Source organism: Mustelus asterias, chromosome 8, assembly GCF_964213995.1.
Source record: "Mustelus asterias chromosome 8, sMusAst1.hap1.1, whole genome shotgun sequence".
Taxonomy (NCBI): Eukaryota; Metazoa; Chordata; class Chondrichthyes; order Carcharhiniformes; family Triakidae; genus Mustelus; species Mustelus asterias.
In genome coordinates this window covers 125,451,268-125,467,382 of record NC_135808.1, presented here as the reverse complement: position 1 = coordinate 125,467,382, position 16,115 = coordinate 125,451,268, and the positions used below count along the sequence as shown (strand labels likewise).

Sequence of the window (16,115 nt, the reverse complement as noted above, 5' to 3'; positions counted from 1 at the left end):
CAATTTCATTAAGTCAACTCTGTTGACAGTAATCATGCTACTGCTATGTTAGAAAGAATCCCATCTTAATTAAAAGGCAGCATAACTCTCCAACAGCGAATACCATTGCCGACTGATTCACAAGTAAGGAAGGGGACAACTGAACTATACATGGACTAGTGATCTCTCTGTGCATTGTTACAATGACATTGTGAGCAATGGTGACCACACAAGGTTCATTTCAGAGCATAAGCCAGTGTGATTAATCTCCCATTGCACATTTCATTACACGCTTACTGGAGGTAGAAAATTAAGCATGTGTGGATATTGCAATGTTCAACACACGCTGCATCTCTTAGCAAATTAGTTTATCAAGCAGCTTATTATTTATCAACAATACGATATGATTTCCTGAAACCTTTAGCAGGAGGAGTGGGGAAAGAGGTTTACTGGAGTGTCTCGGAGCAGTAGTTAACAAGAGTTAGAGAGAAAATGCTGGAAAATCTAAGCAGGTCTGGCAGCATCTGTAAGGAGAGAAAAGAGCTGACGTTTCGAGTCCAGGTGACCCTTTGTCAAAGCTTTGGCAAAGGGTCATCTGGACTCGAAACGTCAGCTCTTTTCTCTCCTAACAGATGCTGCCAGACCTGCTGAGATTTTCCAGCATTTTCTCTTTTGGTTTCAGATTCCAGCATCCGCTGTAATTGGTTTTCATTTAGCTAAAAAGAGTTCATTTGCAACCGACAGAATAAAAAGCCAGTGCTTGGATAGTACTCACTTGATTAGGAAGGTTTCTGATAGCAGTCCGAAACAAATAGATGCTGCTTTGAACAGGGAATGAGGTGGTGGGTCGTCGAAGGCTGTCATCATTCTGTACACTGTGAACGGTACAATGGTCATTAGGCCCAGGATTACGGCGAGGATCATCCAATTCTGCCAACAGCTGGCAACAAGCTTCCACGCTGAACCAGTCTGAAGGTGGTACTGTGGGCACAGAAAGAACCGTTACAAGATGGAACGAAAAAGCGTTGGGAAGCAGATTCAACAGTGACTTGCTAACTGGAATTGGATGAACACTTGAAGTGGATAAAAAAACCTTGCAGGGCAATCGGGAAAGTGAATCGGGAAAGTCCTCATATTTGAGGAAAGATGTAGTGACATTGGAGGCAGTTCAGAGGAGGTTCACTAGATTGATTCCAGGGATGAGGGGTTTGTCGTATGAAGAGAGATTGAACAGTTTAGGCCGATGCTCTCTGGAATTTAGAAGAATGAGAGGAGATCATATTGAGGCATTTAAGATGATGAAAGGTATGGATGAAGTAGACGTGGAGCGGATGCTTCCTCTTGTGGGGCATTCTAGGACATAGTCTTAGGATAAGGGGTAGCAAATTTAAAACAGATTTGAGGAGAAACGACTTCTCCCAAAGGGTTGTGAATCTGTGGAATTCGCTCCCCCAAAGTGCGGTGGATGCTGGGACAGTGAGTAAATTTAAGGAGGAGTTAGACAGATTTTTAATTGGTAATGGGTTGAAAGGTTATGGGGAAAAGGCAGGAAAATGGGGATGAGGAGCATATCAGCCATGATCGAATGGCGGAGTGGACTCAATGGGCCCAGTGACCTAATTCTGCTCCTATATCTTATGAACTTATGAAGGGGACTGGGAGCAGCTCCTTCAAAGAGCCAGCACTGGTCCGCTGGGCTGAATGGCCTCCTTCTGCACTGCGTTACTCCATGATATGAGAACAAATATCTTAATATGCTTGACGCTGTGAACATAAATAGTCTATAGCCAGGAAAAAACAAGACAGTGAAACAGCATGGCAATAACTCATGTCTGATGACTTCTAATTATTGCCGCAATTCATTTTGCAAAGTTCAAATAAAATTATAGCTGCAAGTACATATTGGTTTACTCAACAACTCTGCCAGTTATAAATCTATCCTAATACTATCTTATGAGAAAATAGGGTAACGTATTAAACATGCAACTGTGCATGAATCGTTATATATTATTAAACCAGTGAGGATGGTCTTTATTATGTACAGTATTTATATTCTACAGCTTGCAAGCCTCCAGCAAAGGCTTTAAATTTGTTACTGCAGACAGTGTTGTATATTAATCCATATTTTAAAATGAAATTATGTTTTCTGTTTCCATCAACTACATAAGATAAGCGTGATTCAAAATAAGGAACATGAACGGTAACCAGCTTTGCTAAATTGCTCGGTGGAAAATCCGAGCTGATTTTTTTTAGGGTCTTGCATCATGTGGTTTAAGTCAAGCGGTTAGATTCTTACAGGGTTGGGAAGATTCGTGGACAAATAAAACTGGAGGGCAGGGCTCGATTGGGGAAGTCCCATCCCCATTTCTGACAGATTCCATTTTTGCTGGCAGGAAGGGGGCAAGGATAACTCACATGGGCAGGAAACACAAACGCAGTGAGGCCATTTGAACCCTATTGCAAAGTTCAGGCAAATCTTATTTTGAATGTTCCCAGATAAATAACTTGTAAGTGTGGGAGTCACAAATTGATGGAGCAGGTGTAAACTCTCTTGAAGAATGGATATAGGCTGGAGTTTTACTGTCCCCCCCGCCACGGGAATTGGAGCAGGCGGGGGGGCGTGGACCATGGGAAGGTATGTTGACCTTGCGTGGGATTTTATGATTTCGGGATGAGTAAGGCTGTACAATCCTGCCCCTGGTCTACTAAGTCTCAGGACCTGAAGGTTTTTTAAAAAATCCCGTGGTCTTTAAACTTGAAAAAGGTCTTAAGCTGTCAGTGCGATTAAAGTAAAATGTCTGCTGGGTCACTTTGATTGACAGGCTATCTGGTGTAGGTCATAGAAAAGATAACCACCTTTTGCATAGTTTCAATAAAGCTCTTGGCTGACATTCCCCAAGGGATGTCCTCAAGTTGATCTTTCTCTAAACCCTAGCTATGACTGCAACACTACATTTTGCGCTCCCTCCTTTCCTTCTCTATGAACGGTATGCTTTGTCTGTGTAGCACGCAAGAAACGATACTTTTCACTGTTCGCTAATACATGTGACAATAATAAATCAAATCAAATCAAATCAAATGGATGCTTGGCTGAATTTCAAAGTCTACAATTATCTCAGCGAGGACTCCAAGTATACAGTTTGTTAGTTTAAAGGGGCCATGAAAAGTTTAACAGTTTTTGATGTATCTACGGAGTAGAGGTGTGTTTGTTTTTACAACAGATTAACTACTTGAGGAGATCTAGATGCTTTGATTGTGAATTTTTTTCACATTTATAGAAACATATGAACTCAAATTGGGAGCAGGAGTAGGCCATTCGGCCCCTCAAACTGCCTTGTCCATTTGATAAGAACATGACTGATCTGATAGCGGCCTCATCTTCACTTTCCTGTCTACTTGCTATATACCCTTTTACCTCCTTGTCAAATAATTCATGCTAGGAAGTATTCAATGACCCAGTCTCCACTGCTCTCTGGGGAAGAGAATTCCACAGAGTAATGAGACTCTGAGAGAAAATAATTCTTCTCATCTCTGTCTTAAATGGGAGTTTCCTATTTTTAAACTGTGCCCCCTAGTTCTAGTCTCTTCCACAAGGGGAAATATCCTCTCATTATCCACCTTGTCAAGTCCCCTCAGGATCTTATATGGTTCAAATACATCACATCTCACTCCTCCAAACTCCAAAGGATACAGGCCCAACCTGTTCAACCTTTCCTCATCAGATAACCCTTTCATCCTAAGAATCAGTTGAATGAGCCTTCAATGAATTGCTTTGAATACACATACTCCACATGTGGTCTCACCAACACCCTGTAGAACCGTAACAAAACTTCTCACATTTTATACTCTATTTCTTTTCTAACATTCCTTTTGGCTTCCAAATCACATGCTGTACTTGCATACTAACTTATTGTGATTCATTTATCTAGACACCCAGATCATGGGTGGGAGGGTGAGCTATGAGGGGGATGCAGAGATGCTCAGAGTGTGATTTGGACAAGTTGAATGGGCAAGTGCATGGCAGATGCAGTATAATGTGCATAAATGAGAGGTTATCCACTTTGGTAGCAAAGCAGGAAGGCAGATTATCTGAATGGCTATAAGTTAAGATAGGTGAATGTGCAATGAGGCCTGGGTGTCCTTGTATACCAGTCACTGAAGGTAAGCATGCAAGTGCAGCAGGTAAAGAAGGCAAATAGTATGTTGGCCTTCATAGTGAGAAGATTCAAATACAGGAGCAGGAATGATTGCTGCAATTATACAGGGCCTTGATGAAATATTGTGTGCAGTTTTGGTCACCTTATCTGAAGAAGGATGGTCTTGCTGTAGAGGGAGTGCAGTGAAGGTTTATCAGACTGATTTCTGGTGGGACTGACGTATGAGGTGAGATTGAGTCGGTTAGGATTATATTCACTGGAGTTCAGAAGAACGAGGGGGGATCTCATAGAAACCAATAAACTTGTAACAGGAATAGACGGGGTAAATGCAGGCAAGTTGTTCCCGATGATGGCGGAGTCCAGAACCAGGGGTCATAGTCTAAAGATACGGGGTAAACCCTTTAAGATTGAGATGAGGAGGAATTTCTTCCCCTAGAGAGTGGTCAGCCTATGGAATTCGCTACTACAGAAAAATGTTGAGGCCAAAATATTGTATGTTTTCAAGAAGGAGTTAGATATAGAATTTGACTTGATTTTGATTTGATTTATTATTGTCACACATATTAACATACAGTGAAAAGTATTGTTTCTTGCGTGCTTTCCAGACAAAACATACCGTTCATAGAGAAGAAAACGAGAGAGTGCAGAATGTAGTGTTACAATCATAGCTAGGGTGTAGAGAAAGATCAACTTAATGCAAGGTAAGTGTATTCAAAAATCCGATGGCAGCAGGGAAGAAGCTGTTTTTGAGTCGGTTGGTATGTGACTTCAGACTTTTGTATCTTTTTCCTGATGGAAGAAGGTGGAAGAGAGAATGTCCGGGGCGAGGGAATCGAGGGATATGGGGGGGGGAGGTGGGATTAGGCTATTAAGTTGAATGATCAGCTATGATCATAGTGAATGGTGGAGCAGGCTCAAAGGGCCGAATGGCCTCCTCCTGCACCTTTTAAAAATATTTCTATCTTTCCGTATTGCAAAGTTTTGCAATCATTTTCCATTTAAATAATTTACTGTTTTACTATTCTTCCTGCCAAAATGAGCAGGATCACATTTTCCCACTCCATCTGCCAATTTTTTGCCCGCTCACTCAACCTACCTGAATCCTGCTGTAAACTCTTTGTGTCCTCCTCACAATTGACTTTCCTAAGTATATTTGTGTCATCAGCATTTAGCAACCATACAATCGGTCCCTTCAACTAAGTCATGGATATAAATTGTTAATAGTGGAGGCCCCAGCATTAATCCCTGTGGCACTCCACTGGTTACATCTTGCCAACCTGAAAAAGGCCCATTTATCCTGACCCTCTGCTTGTGTTAGCTAACCACACATCCACCTTGACCATTAACTTAGTTTAAGTCAGAGTTGTTTGAAATTGTTAAATGTAATTTTCTCAAACTCTATACATGGCTCCTGTGGCCTCACCATGCTGGGTACTGGGTGAGTGGCTATGGAGGTGGCTTCTGCTATGAGTGGAAAGGGTGGGGATGAGTGGGGGACATGAGCTGGCGTGGAGGATGCATGGGGTAAGAGGGGGCACAGGATTGGGTGGCAAGTGGGGGGTGGGGGTGTGAGACAAGAAGGCCAAATAGCTTCTGAAACAAATGGGCGGCACGGTGCCATAGTGGTTAACACTGCTGCCTCACAGCGCCAGGGACCCGGGTTCGATTCCCAGCTTGGGTGGCTCTCTGTTTGGAGTCTGCACGTTCTCCCCGTGTCCGCGTGGGTTTCCTCCGGGTGCTCTGGTTTCCTCCCACAGTCCAAAAGGTGTGCTGGTTAGGTGCATTGGCCATGCTAAATTCTCCCTCAGTGTACCCAAACAGGCGCCGGAGTGTGACGACTAGGGGATTTTCACAGTAACTTCATTGCAGTGTTAATGTAAGCCTACTTGTGACAATGATAAATAAACTTTTAAAAAACTTAAACTTAATTTTAAAAAAAAAATCTGGGACAGAGACTCTGGACTGAAGGTTAAGGGTGAAGAAATTCAGGGATACACAAACATCCAGAGTTGGAGAAGTGCACAGCTCTCAGAAGAAGAAAGGAACCAATCAGGCAAAAGAAGAAAATTCTCTCTGGTGTCCTGGACTGATAACGACACCTCGGATCGAAATCAGTAACACTCCATCAGGAGTACATTGCTGTTTGTCTGAGTTTGCTGCACTCAATTCACTCGCCATATTTACCACATCCTTCAGGAAAGTTAAATTGTCTGTCAGGTTGTGAAAGGCACTACGTAAATGCAAGTCTTTCTTCTGCACAGCTTAGCCCTGTGCAGGTTAGCACTGCTGCCTCACAGTGCCAGGAACCTAGGTTCGATTCCTGGCTTGGGTTACTGTCCGTGCTGGGTCCCGGTGTCTGCATGGGTTTCCTCCAGGGTCTCCGGTTTCCTCCCACAGTCCAAAGGACGTGCTGGTTAGGGTGCATTGGCCGTGCTAAATTCTCCCTCAGTGTCCCTGAACAGGCGCCGGAGTGTGGGGACTAGGGGATTTTCACAGTAACTTCATTGCAGTGTTAATGTAATGTAATAAGTCTTCGGAGGCAGAAGTCCCTTCACCAAGATCCCTTTATTTACAATTCCAACAGCAGTACACAGAGTGCTATCAGCCAGCAGTCTACCTTCGGGAGTGCCAGAGGAACTGACACTCCCAGTTAAATACAAGGAAAAGATTCCCTGATTGGCCCATCAATTGGATCCTTAATCAGGGAGTTTGTATTCCAATAGGCCAACCTCAACGGCTCGATTGAAGTCATTACACGTAAACCTACTTGCGATTGTAATACAGAAACGTTAAACTTTAGTCCGGAACAATGAGCAGCATTTGGAAGGCAAATAGTTAAAAGCGGAATTAAAGGGCAGCTGTCAACTTGGCTCATGCATGGTCCATTGGTAGAATTCAGATCTCATTCTCATCACACTATCGCTGGCAGAACTTTGAGCCTGCAGCTAGCTTGCCTGATAAAGGCTGCCTTCACCTCTGTGTCTGACCAGAGAGCGCACCCTTTTATTTCTGCACCTGGTCTCCTCATTGGGTCCGTAAACTGAGCCCCATGCAAATTCCCTTCAGCGAACCCACCGTGTATTTCCTCCGGTGTGGGCTTAATGCCGGAGAGCTTGCTCGCTGTTTCACCATCGTTTAATCAGTGCTCTAAGTGCATTTGCAATGCACACTGCACATCGCAGGCTGTTGTCCATGAATTAGTTGCTATGTGGCAAGCGCCGTCAAGCTATCTGCGATTTTTTTAATGTAACAGCGAGCCCCAGTAATGGCTCACTGATAACTGAACGCATCTATCTTCATTACCTGGTCATTTCTGCTTGGGTTTGCTCTACTGCTCGTAAAGGATATGTGTTTGAGTGAACGGCACAATCAAACCTTCATCCCAAGCAGATTCAGAACTTTCACTCATTTATTCTTGACTTCTCTTAATTACATTTTTATTAAAAATGCAATCGTTCATGATGACACATTCCCACGAAGAGGGGTAGTGCACACTGGGAGATGTGCACTTCATTGATGGGTTATCAGTTCAACTAGCAGCGCAGAATAAAGCAAGTCAAAGCAGTTTTTTTGTGCTTTATGTTCATATATATATAATATTTTTCTCTATATTCACAGATACAGGCTGTCAACTTTATTGCTGTGTCATTAGACAGGAGGAAGAGTCAATGCAGAAGGTTATCCATGATCTGATGGAGAAGACTTGAGGAGCCTGTGGCCTACCACTCCTATTCCTTCTTTTTCCCCCCCGAGTGTTATTATTTGATTTGATTTATTATTGTCACATGTTTTGGTTTAAAGTGAAAAGTATTGTTTCTTGTGCTGTTCATAGAGAAGGAAAGGAGAGAGGGCAGAATGTAGTGTTACCGTCATAGCTAGTGTGTAGACAAAGATCAACTTAATGCAAGGTAGGTCCATTCAAAAGCAGGGAAGAAGCTGTCCTTAAGTGGGTTGGTTTGTGTCCTCAGACTTTTGTATCTTTTTCCCGATGAAAGAAGGTGGAAGAGAGAATGTCCGGGGTGCATGGGGTCCTTAATTATGCTGGCTGCTTTTCCGAGGCAGTGGGAAGTGTAGACAGAGTCAATCGATGGGAGGCTAGTTGAGTGATGGATTGGGCTACATTCACGACCTTTGGTAGTTTCTTGTGATCATGGTCAGAGCAGGAGCCATACCAAGCTGTGATACAACCAGAAAGAATGCTTTCTATGATGCATCTGTAAAAGTTGGTGAGAGTCGTAGCTGACATGCCAAATTTCCTTCGTCTTCTGAGAAAATAGAGGCATTGGTGGGCTTTCTTAACTATAGTGTCGGCATGGGGGGACCAGGACAGGTTGTTGGTGATCTGAACACCTAAAAATTTGAAGCTTTCGACCATTTCTACTTCATCCCCGTTGATGGAGACAGGGTCACCATGGTGTCAGAACGTAGGCTCCTGCCTCATGTGCTCAGCTCCTAATTCATGGTATCACTCACAAACACACCATTTCAAAAAAAAATCAGTCGGATGTTATTAACGTTGATTCAGACAGCGTTAACACACATACCATAAAACATCAGGAATATCTTATGCTCTGGCCATTTTCACATCAAGTTGTTTGAGGTCCAACAATGTGAGATTGCATTGATAGTTACTGCAGGTCTCTGCACTGATTAGCCAATAGACTGAAAGGCCAGTCCTCCCAACAACCCACATTAAACAGGGAGGCTGGGTTCAACTTCTCCATGAGACTGGGTTCTGTTCCTTAAAAGATCTAAAACACAACTTAAGTAACTAGAGCTACTTCTTTCAATCTTTTCACACATTCACCCTTTCCAAAGTGATTTCCGCGCACACTTGCCGATTTTAAACCACCGGAAATTTATGCTGAAGCAAAAGCTCAGGCTGGCATTGGTCCAACAGGCAATCCTTATGGCAAAGCTATTCTACAGAAATTCCCAAGTACGCGGCACCATTGGCTACGGCGGGGAGGGGGAGGGGAGGAGGGGGCGGGGTGGAGGGGAGATGCTAACACCTGTAATGACTTCCATCAGGCCATTGAGGTTGGCCTATTATCAGGGTGAGCATGAACTCCCTGATTAAGGATCCAATTGATGGGCCAATCGGGGAGTCTTTGCCTTGTATTTAACCGGGAGTGTCAGTTCCTCCGGCATCCACCCAGAGGTAGACTGCTGACTGCGAGCACTCTGTGTACTGCTGTTAGAGTATGTAAATAAAGGGATCTTGGTGAAGGGGCTTCTGCCTCTGTAGATTGATTACAGCCACCCTTCCCTCAGAATGGGAGGATCGTGGATTCAAATACCATCCCTAAGACTTGACTGCATAATCTAGGTCAGTCATTCTCAAACGCCTTTTGACTGAAGGACCTTTTTTCCGAATCAATTGGTAATCATGGACTCGCAGCTGAATTGTAACACTGTATAACACTCAGAATACTGGGGACAGAGTGGCATAGTTGCAATATGACTGGACTAGCAATGGAGAGACCCAGGCGAATGTTCAAATCTCACCACGGCAGCCGGTGGAATTTAAATTCAACTGATTAAGCAGAAGAAAATGTGGACTCGAAAGCTATGGTGACCATGGAACTATCATCGACTGTCATAAAAACCCATCTGGTTCACTAATGTCCTTTAGGGAAGGAAATCTGCCGTCCTTACCCGGTCTGGCCTACATGTGACTCCAGAGCCACAGCAATGTGGTTGACTTTCAACTGCCCTCTGAAATGGCCAAGTGGGACACTCAGTTCGAGGGCAGTAAGGGGTGGGTGTTGGTGTTAAATGTTGGCCTTTTGCCAGAGAGGCACCAAATCCCATGAAAGGATAGAAAAATGGAGGTGCTCTTAGCTATAAAGTGTTTTAATAACGCTTTTAAGAAAACAGGTATTTCTTAGAGTTTTGCATTTGTATAATTTTAAAAATAGTCCCTCCTCTGGAAGAGGGCTGACCTCTGGTGACACCCACCACCAGCTTTGATAACCGTGTCTACCCGGTGACATTTGTGCTGTCCCCAACGCTTCTGCAGGTGTGCTTCCCTCCTCAGTGAGGCAGGCGGCCTACTCTACGCTATATGGGGCGGCACGGTAGTACAATGGTTCACACTGCTGCCTCACAGCACCAGAGACCCGGCTTCGATTCCGGCCTTGGGTGGGTGACTGTGAGGAGTTTGTACATTCTCCCCGTGTGTTTCCTCCAGTTCTCCGGATTCGTCCCCACACAGCAAAGGTGTGCACATTAGATAGATTGGCTATGCTAAATTGCCCCTTAGTGTCAGAGGAATTAGCTGGGAAAATACGTGGGGTTACGGGGATAGGGCCTGGGTGGGATTGTTGTTTGCATGGGCTCGATGGGCTGAATGGCCTTCTACACTGGAGGGATTCTATGATTCTATGCTGCACCTGCTTCTACCACCCGGCTTGCACAAAGCTGATCTTTGGCTGCCAATCATAGAATCCTACAGTGCAGAAGGAGGCCATTCAGCCCATCGAGTCTGCACCGACCAAAATCCCACCCAGGCCCTATCCCCATAACCCCATGCATTTACCCGAGCTAGCCCCCCTGACATGAAGGGGCAATTTAGCATGGCCAATCCACCTAACTCGCACACCTTTGGACCGTGGGAGGAAACCGGAGCGCCCGCAGGAAACCCATGCAGAAACGGGGAGAATGTGCAGACTCCACACAGACAGTGACCTGAGGCTGGGAATCGAACCCGGGTCCCTGGCGCTGTGAGGCACCAGTGCTAACCACTGTGCCGTCCCAATCGTTTGCTTACTCTGCGCCACTCTGCACACCCACATCCTCCACCACCCCCCACCCACCCTCCCACCCCCACCGGCCATGGCAGCTTGAGTAGTTACTTACCCCCTTGAGGCTGGCCCTGCTCACTAAGCACTTCCATGTTATTCTGCAAAGTCTCCATAGACCCTCAGGGGTCCGTGGACCCCTGAATGTGAACCGATCTAACTTGACATTCCAGTGTAGTACGAAGGGAACGTTTGCCCTCCGGAGATGTCACACCCTTTTGGATGACATGCTAAAAGAAAAAGGCGCCATATCAATGCAAGTTGTTTGCCTCTCCCATTCTTCCTAAGCTTCATTTAGGAAATAGCTTTCTAAAATGACACGTCCTTCGCAAGGGTTTGCTAATGCGCTGAACAAAAAGTGTAGGATAAAGCTCTTCAAAGTGCATTTAAAGTATAGCCCCGAGATAAACTCATTCTCAAATATGTAATTTGAGAATATTATATGGATGCAAAAAAAGATATTTTGCAAACTAGGCTGACAACCTGCCAAAATGTGTCAGAAGTTAAGAAGGCAATTTTATGAATACCAACATTCAGTGTGTCAGATGGTATTAAATAAATGAAGAGATTTCAGGCGACTGGTATGTACATCTTTGCATGAATAGACCTCAGTTATATTTCTCTTTCAACATATTACTGGCTTTATGGCCTTGTGGGTCAAAGCAACTATTGGGAGGTCACAAACTGTGCCAAGAAGCTACAGTATCTGGAGAAGGAATGCAATTATGTTTTTTTTAAATTCCTGACAGAGAAAGAAAGTCAGACAAACCTCTTTTGACCTCTTAGGCTGAGGAACATGAGATCATGGACAAATTGGAGATGGTTTTCGGAATTCAGCACTAAATGCAAATTAGCCTTCCAACATCATCTTTTCTGTTTAATGTTCTAGTTGCATCAAAATGCCATTCAAACGGAGTTCCCACAACCATAGACTGCGATAATGGAGGATGATAAAAAAATTGCTCTACTTATATTAGAATGATGTTGGTTTTTCGTGTCACAAACTTTCTGTTTTCCCTTTTTTATGTTTTTTTTCTCTCCTATATTTCTGCTGCTCCCTTTCTGTTAGATAGAAATGGGTGGCACGGCAGCACAGTGGTTAGCACTACTGCCTCACAGCGCAAGGGACCTGGGTTCAATTCCCAGCTTGGGTCACTGTCTGTGCAGAGTCTGCACGCCCTCCCAGTGTCTACGTGGGTTTCCTCCCGGTGCTCCGGTTTCCTCCCACAGTCCAAAAGACATGCAGCTTAGGTGTATTGGCCGGACTAAATTCTCCCTCAGTGTACAAGAACAGGCACACCCAGAGTGTGGCGACTAGGGGATTTTCACTGTAACTTCATTGCAGTGTTAATGTAAGTCTACTTGTGACACAAGTAAATAAACTTTAAAGAACTGAACCTTTTTTTGCTGACAGGACTTTCTTTTTGCAGGATTTGAAAATTTCCAAAACTCAAGGGATTCCCTTTCCAGCATGGGTTTGGTGTAACGTTATATCAATTCTCGTGTAGTTGCATTAAATCTATGACTTGCTGCTCATACCCCCTGGTCTCTCCAAATAACTTGTGCAAAGTGGTGGCAATCAGCCAAAGCCAAGCTGGGCAGATAAAAACAGAAAAATATATACAGATCAACCCAAGGAACCTGGGAAAAGGGTGAACCGGCCTCCAGTCTGAATCTATCAACAGAAAAACGCCAAAACAAGTCAAACACAGAGTCAAAGCAAATTCCGAAATCTGCTGATCCCTATTAGAGTCAGGAAAAAATGACTCGAGTGAATATTTTATTACGCCGGCCATGGCTCAGCTGGTGGCATTTTCATTAAAGTTTATTTATTAGTCTCACAAGTTGGCCTACATTAACGATGCAATGAAGTTACTGTGAAATTCCCCTAGTCGCCACACTCCAACGCCTGTTCGGGTACACGGAGGGAGAATTTAGCGTGGCCAATGCACCTAACCAGCATGTCTTTCGGACTGTGGGAGACCGTGTCTGCGTGGGTTTCTTCCGGGTGCTCTGGTTTCCCCCCACAGTCCAAAGATATGCGGGTCAGGTTGATTGGCCATGATAAGTTGACCCTTAGTGCCAGGGGATCAGCAGGGTAATTACGTGGGGCGGCAGGGTTGCACAGTGGTTGGCACTGCTGCTTCACAGCGCCAGGGACCTGGGTTCGATTCCCGGCTTGGGTCACTGTCTGTGTGGAGTTTGTATGTTCTCCCCGTGTCTGCGTGGGTTTCCTCCAGGTGCTCCGGTTTCCTCCCACAGTCTGAAAGACGTGCTGGTTAGGTGCATTGACCCGACCAGGCACCGGAGTGTGGCGACTAGGGGAATTTCACAGTAACTTCATTGCATTGTTAATGTAAGCCTTACCTGTGACTAATAAATAAACTTTACTTTTACTTTAACTTTGGGGTTACGGGAATAGGGCCTGGGTGAGATTGTGGTCGGTGCAGACTCGATGGGCTGAATGGCCTCCTTCTGCACTATAGGGGTTCTATGATTTCTATAAGAACTAGGAGCAGGAGCGGACAATCCAGGTCCCCGAGCCTGCTCCACTCTTTAATACGATCATGGCTGACCTCATCTCGGCCTCAACTCCACTTACCTGCCTATTCCCCATAACCCAAATCTGTCCACCTCTTCCTTGAATGTACTCGATGTCTCAGCATCCACCACACTCTGGGTAGTGAATTCCACAGACTCACCATCCCTTTGGGAGAAGTAATTTCTCCCCATCTCTGTTTAAAATCTGCTGCCCCTTATCCTAAAATTATGGCCTCTTGTTCCAGGTTGCCCTACAAGAGGAAACATCCCCTCCATGTCTACTTTGTCAATCCCCCTCATAATCTTGTACACCTCAATTAGATCTCCCCTCATTCTTCTAAACTCCAGAGAGTATAGGCCTTGACTGTTCAATCTCTCTTTGTAAGTCAAACTCCTCATGTCTGGAATCAATCTAGTGAACATCCACTGAACCACCTCCAATGCAACTACATTTGATTTGATTTGATTTATTATTTTCACATGTATTAGTATACAGTGAAAAGTATTGTTTCTTGCGCACGATACAGACAAAACATACCGTTCTTAGAGAAGGAAATGAGAGAGTGCAGAATGTAGTGTTACAGTCATAGCTAGGATGTAGAGAAAGATCAACTTAATGCAAGGTAAGTCCATTCAAAAGCAGGGAAGAAGCTGTTCTTGAGTCGGTTGGCACGTGACCTCAGATTTTTGTATCTTTTTCCCGACGGAAGAAGGTGGAAGAAAGAATGTTCGGGGTGTGTGGAGTCCTTAATTATGCTGGCAGCTTTGCCGAGGCAGCAGGAAGTGTAGACAGTGCCAATGGATGGGAGGCTGGTTTGCGTGATGGATCGGGCTACATTCACAACCTTTTGTATTTCCTTGCGGTTTTGGGCAGAGCGGGAGCCATACCAAGCTGTGATACAACCAGAAAGAATGTTTTCTATGGTGCAACTGTAAAAGTTGGTGAGAGTCGTAGCTGACATGCCAAATTTCCTTAGTCTTCTGAGAAAGTAGAGGCGTTGGTGGACTTCCTTAACTATAGTGTCGGCATGGGAGGACCAGGACAGGTTGTTGGAGATCTGGACACCTAAAAACTTGAAGCTCTCGACCCTTTCTACTTCATCCCATTCCTTCTCAAGTAAGGGGACCAAAACTGTACACATTGCATCGTGGCCAACATTAACACCTAGAGCAACATTACTATAGCAGATTAACTGGTGATTATCCCAATACTGTCGAGGGAATCTTGCTGGGCACACATTGGCTGCTGCCTTTCTCTACAACACAACAGGACAAGCTTTCAATAAGTACTCCATTGGTTATGAGCTAAATTGGGATGTGCTGAACTTGTAAAAACGTGATATAAATGGAACCCTTTCTTTATGCAATTGTGGCAATGTTTATATTTTAATCTGGAAGCAACCTTCAAGGAGACATTTGCTCATTTTGTTCCAGTCACCCAAGAATATTTTAAAATTAGTGGCCAGGACAGGGTGGCTTTGCTGCTTGGGCAATAGAATTAGCCGCCCACTTACAAACTCCCAATTTTCAATTGAATTTATGTTCCATCTCACAATCAGTCCCATTCACCCATCATTCCCTACTCATTGACAAATATTGCCCCCCCCCAGTTTAGGAGTGCCTCAATTTGAAATTTTTTTATCCTTCTGTTCCAATCCTTTTGCTCCTCCTTATCTCTGTATCTTCCTCTAATCCCACAATCCTCTGCGAACTCTGCATTTCTCCTGGTGTCTTCTGCAACCCCACTTCCTTCTTTTACCATTGGTGGCCATGTCTTCAGCTGTCGGAGCCCTCAACTCTGGAATTCCCTCCCTACATTTTTCCACTTCACCACTTCTCTCTCCTCCTTTCAGATAAGACATAAGAACATAAGAAATAGGAGCAGGAGTAGGCCATCTAGCCCCTCGAGCCTGCCCCGCCATTCAATAAGATCATGGCTGATCTGAAATGGATCAGTTCCACTTACCCGCCTGATCCCTATAACCCCTAATTCCCCTACCGATCAGGAATCCATCTATCCGTGATTTAAACATATTCAACGAGGTAGCCTCCACCACTTCAGTGGGCAGAGAATTCCAGAGATTCACCACCCTCTGAGAGAAGAAATTCCTCCTCAACTCTGTCCTAAACTGACCCCCCTTTATTTTGAGGCTGTGCCCTCTAGTTCTAGTTTCCTTTCTAAGTGGAAAGAATCTCTCCAGCTCTACCCTATCCAGCCCCTTCATTATCTTATAGGTCTCTATAAGATCCCCCCTCAGCCTTCTAAATTCCAACGAGTACAAACCCAATCTGCTCAGTCTCTCCTCATAATCAACACCCCTCATCTCTGGTATCAACCTGGTGAACCTTCTCTGCACTCCCTCCAAGGCCAATATATCCTTCCGCAAATAAGGGGACCAATACTGCCCACAGTATAAGATGCTCCTTATTACCCAGCCCTTTCACTGATCTTTTGGTCAGCTATGTTGGTATCTCGGTTTTTGATCTGTGGTTTCATTTTGAGTGATTACGGTCTTCTGAAATGCCTTTGGATGGTTTCCTATGATAAAGGCGCTATATAAATGCAAGTTGCTGTTGCGGTCTAAAAAAGGGTGGCATTACAATTTGCAACAGACACAGAGCAGGACTTCCAGCA

General features: G+C 44.6%; 1 protein-coding gene across 1 annotated transcript in view; it reads right to left on the bottom strand.

Annotated features, from left to right (window-relative positions):
* LOC144497532 (uncharacterized) overlaps window positions 1-16,115 on the bottom strand; it is a 253,729-nt gene that overhangs the window by 42,816 nt on the left and 194,798 nt on the right. The window contains exon 4 of the mRNA XM_078218929.1: window positions 755-960. Within this exon, the coding sequence (XP_078075055.1) occupies window positions 755-960 (206 nt within the window). The remainder of the gene's footprint in view (window positions 1-754; window positions 961-16,115) is intronic.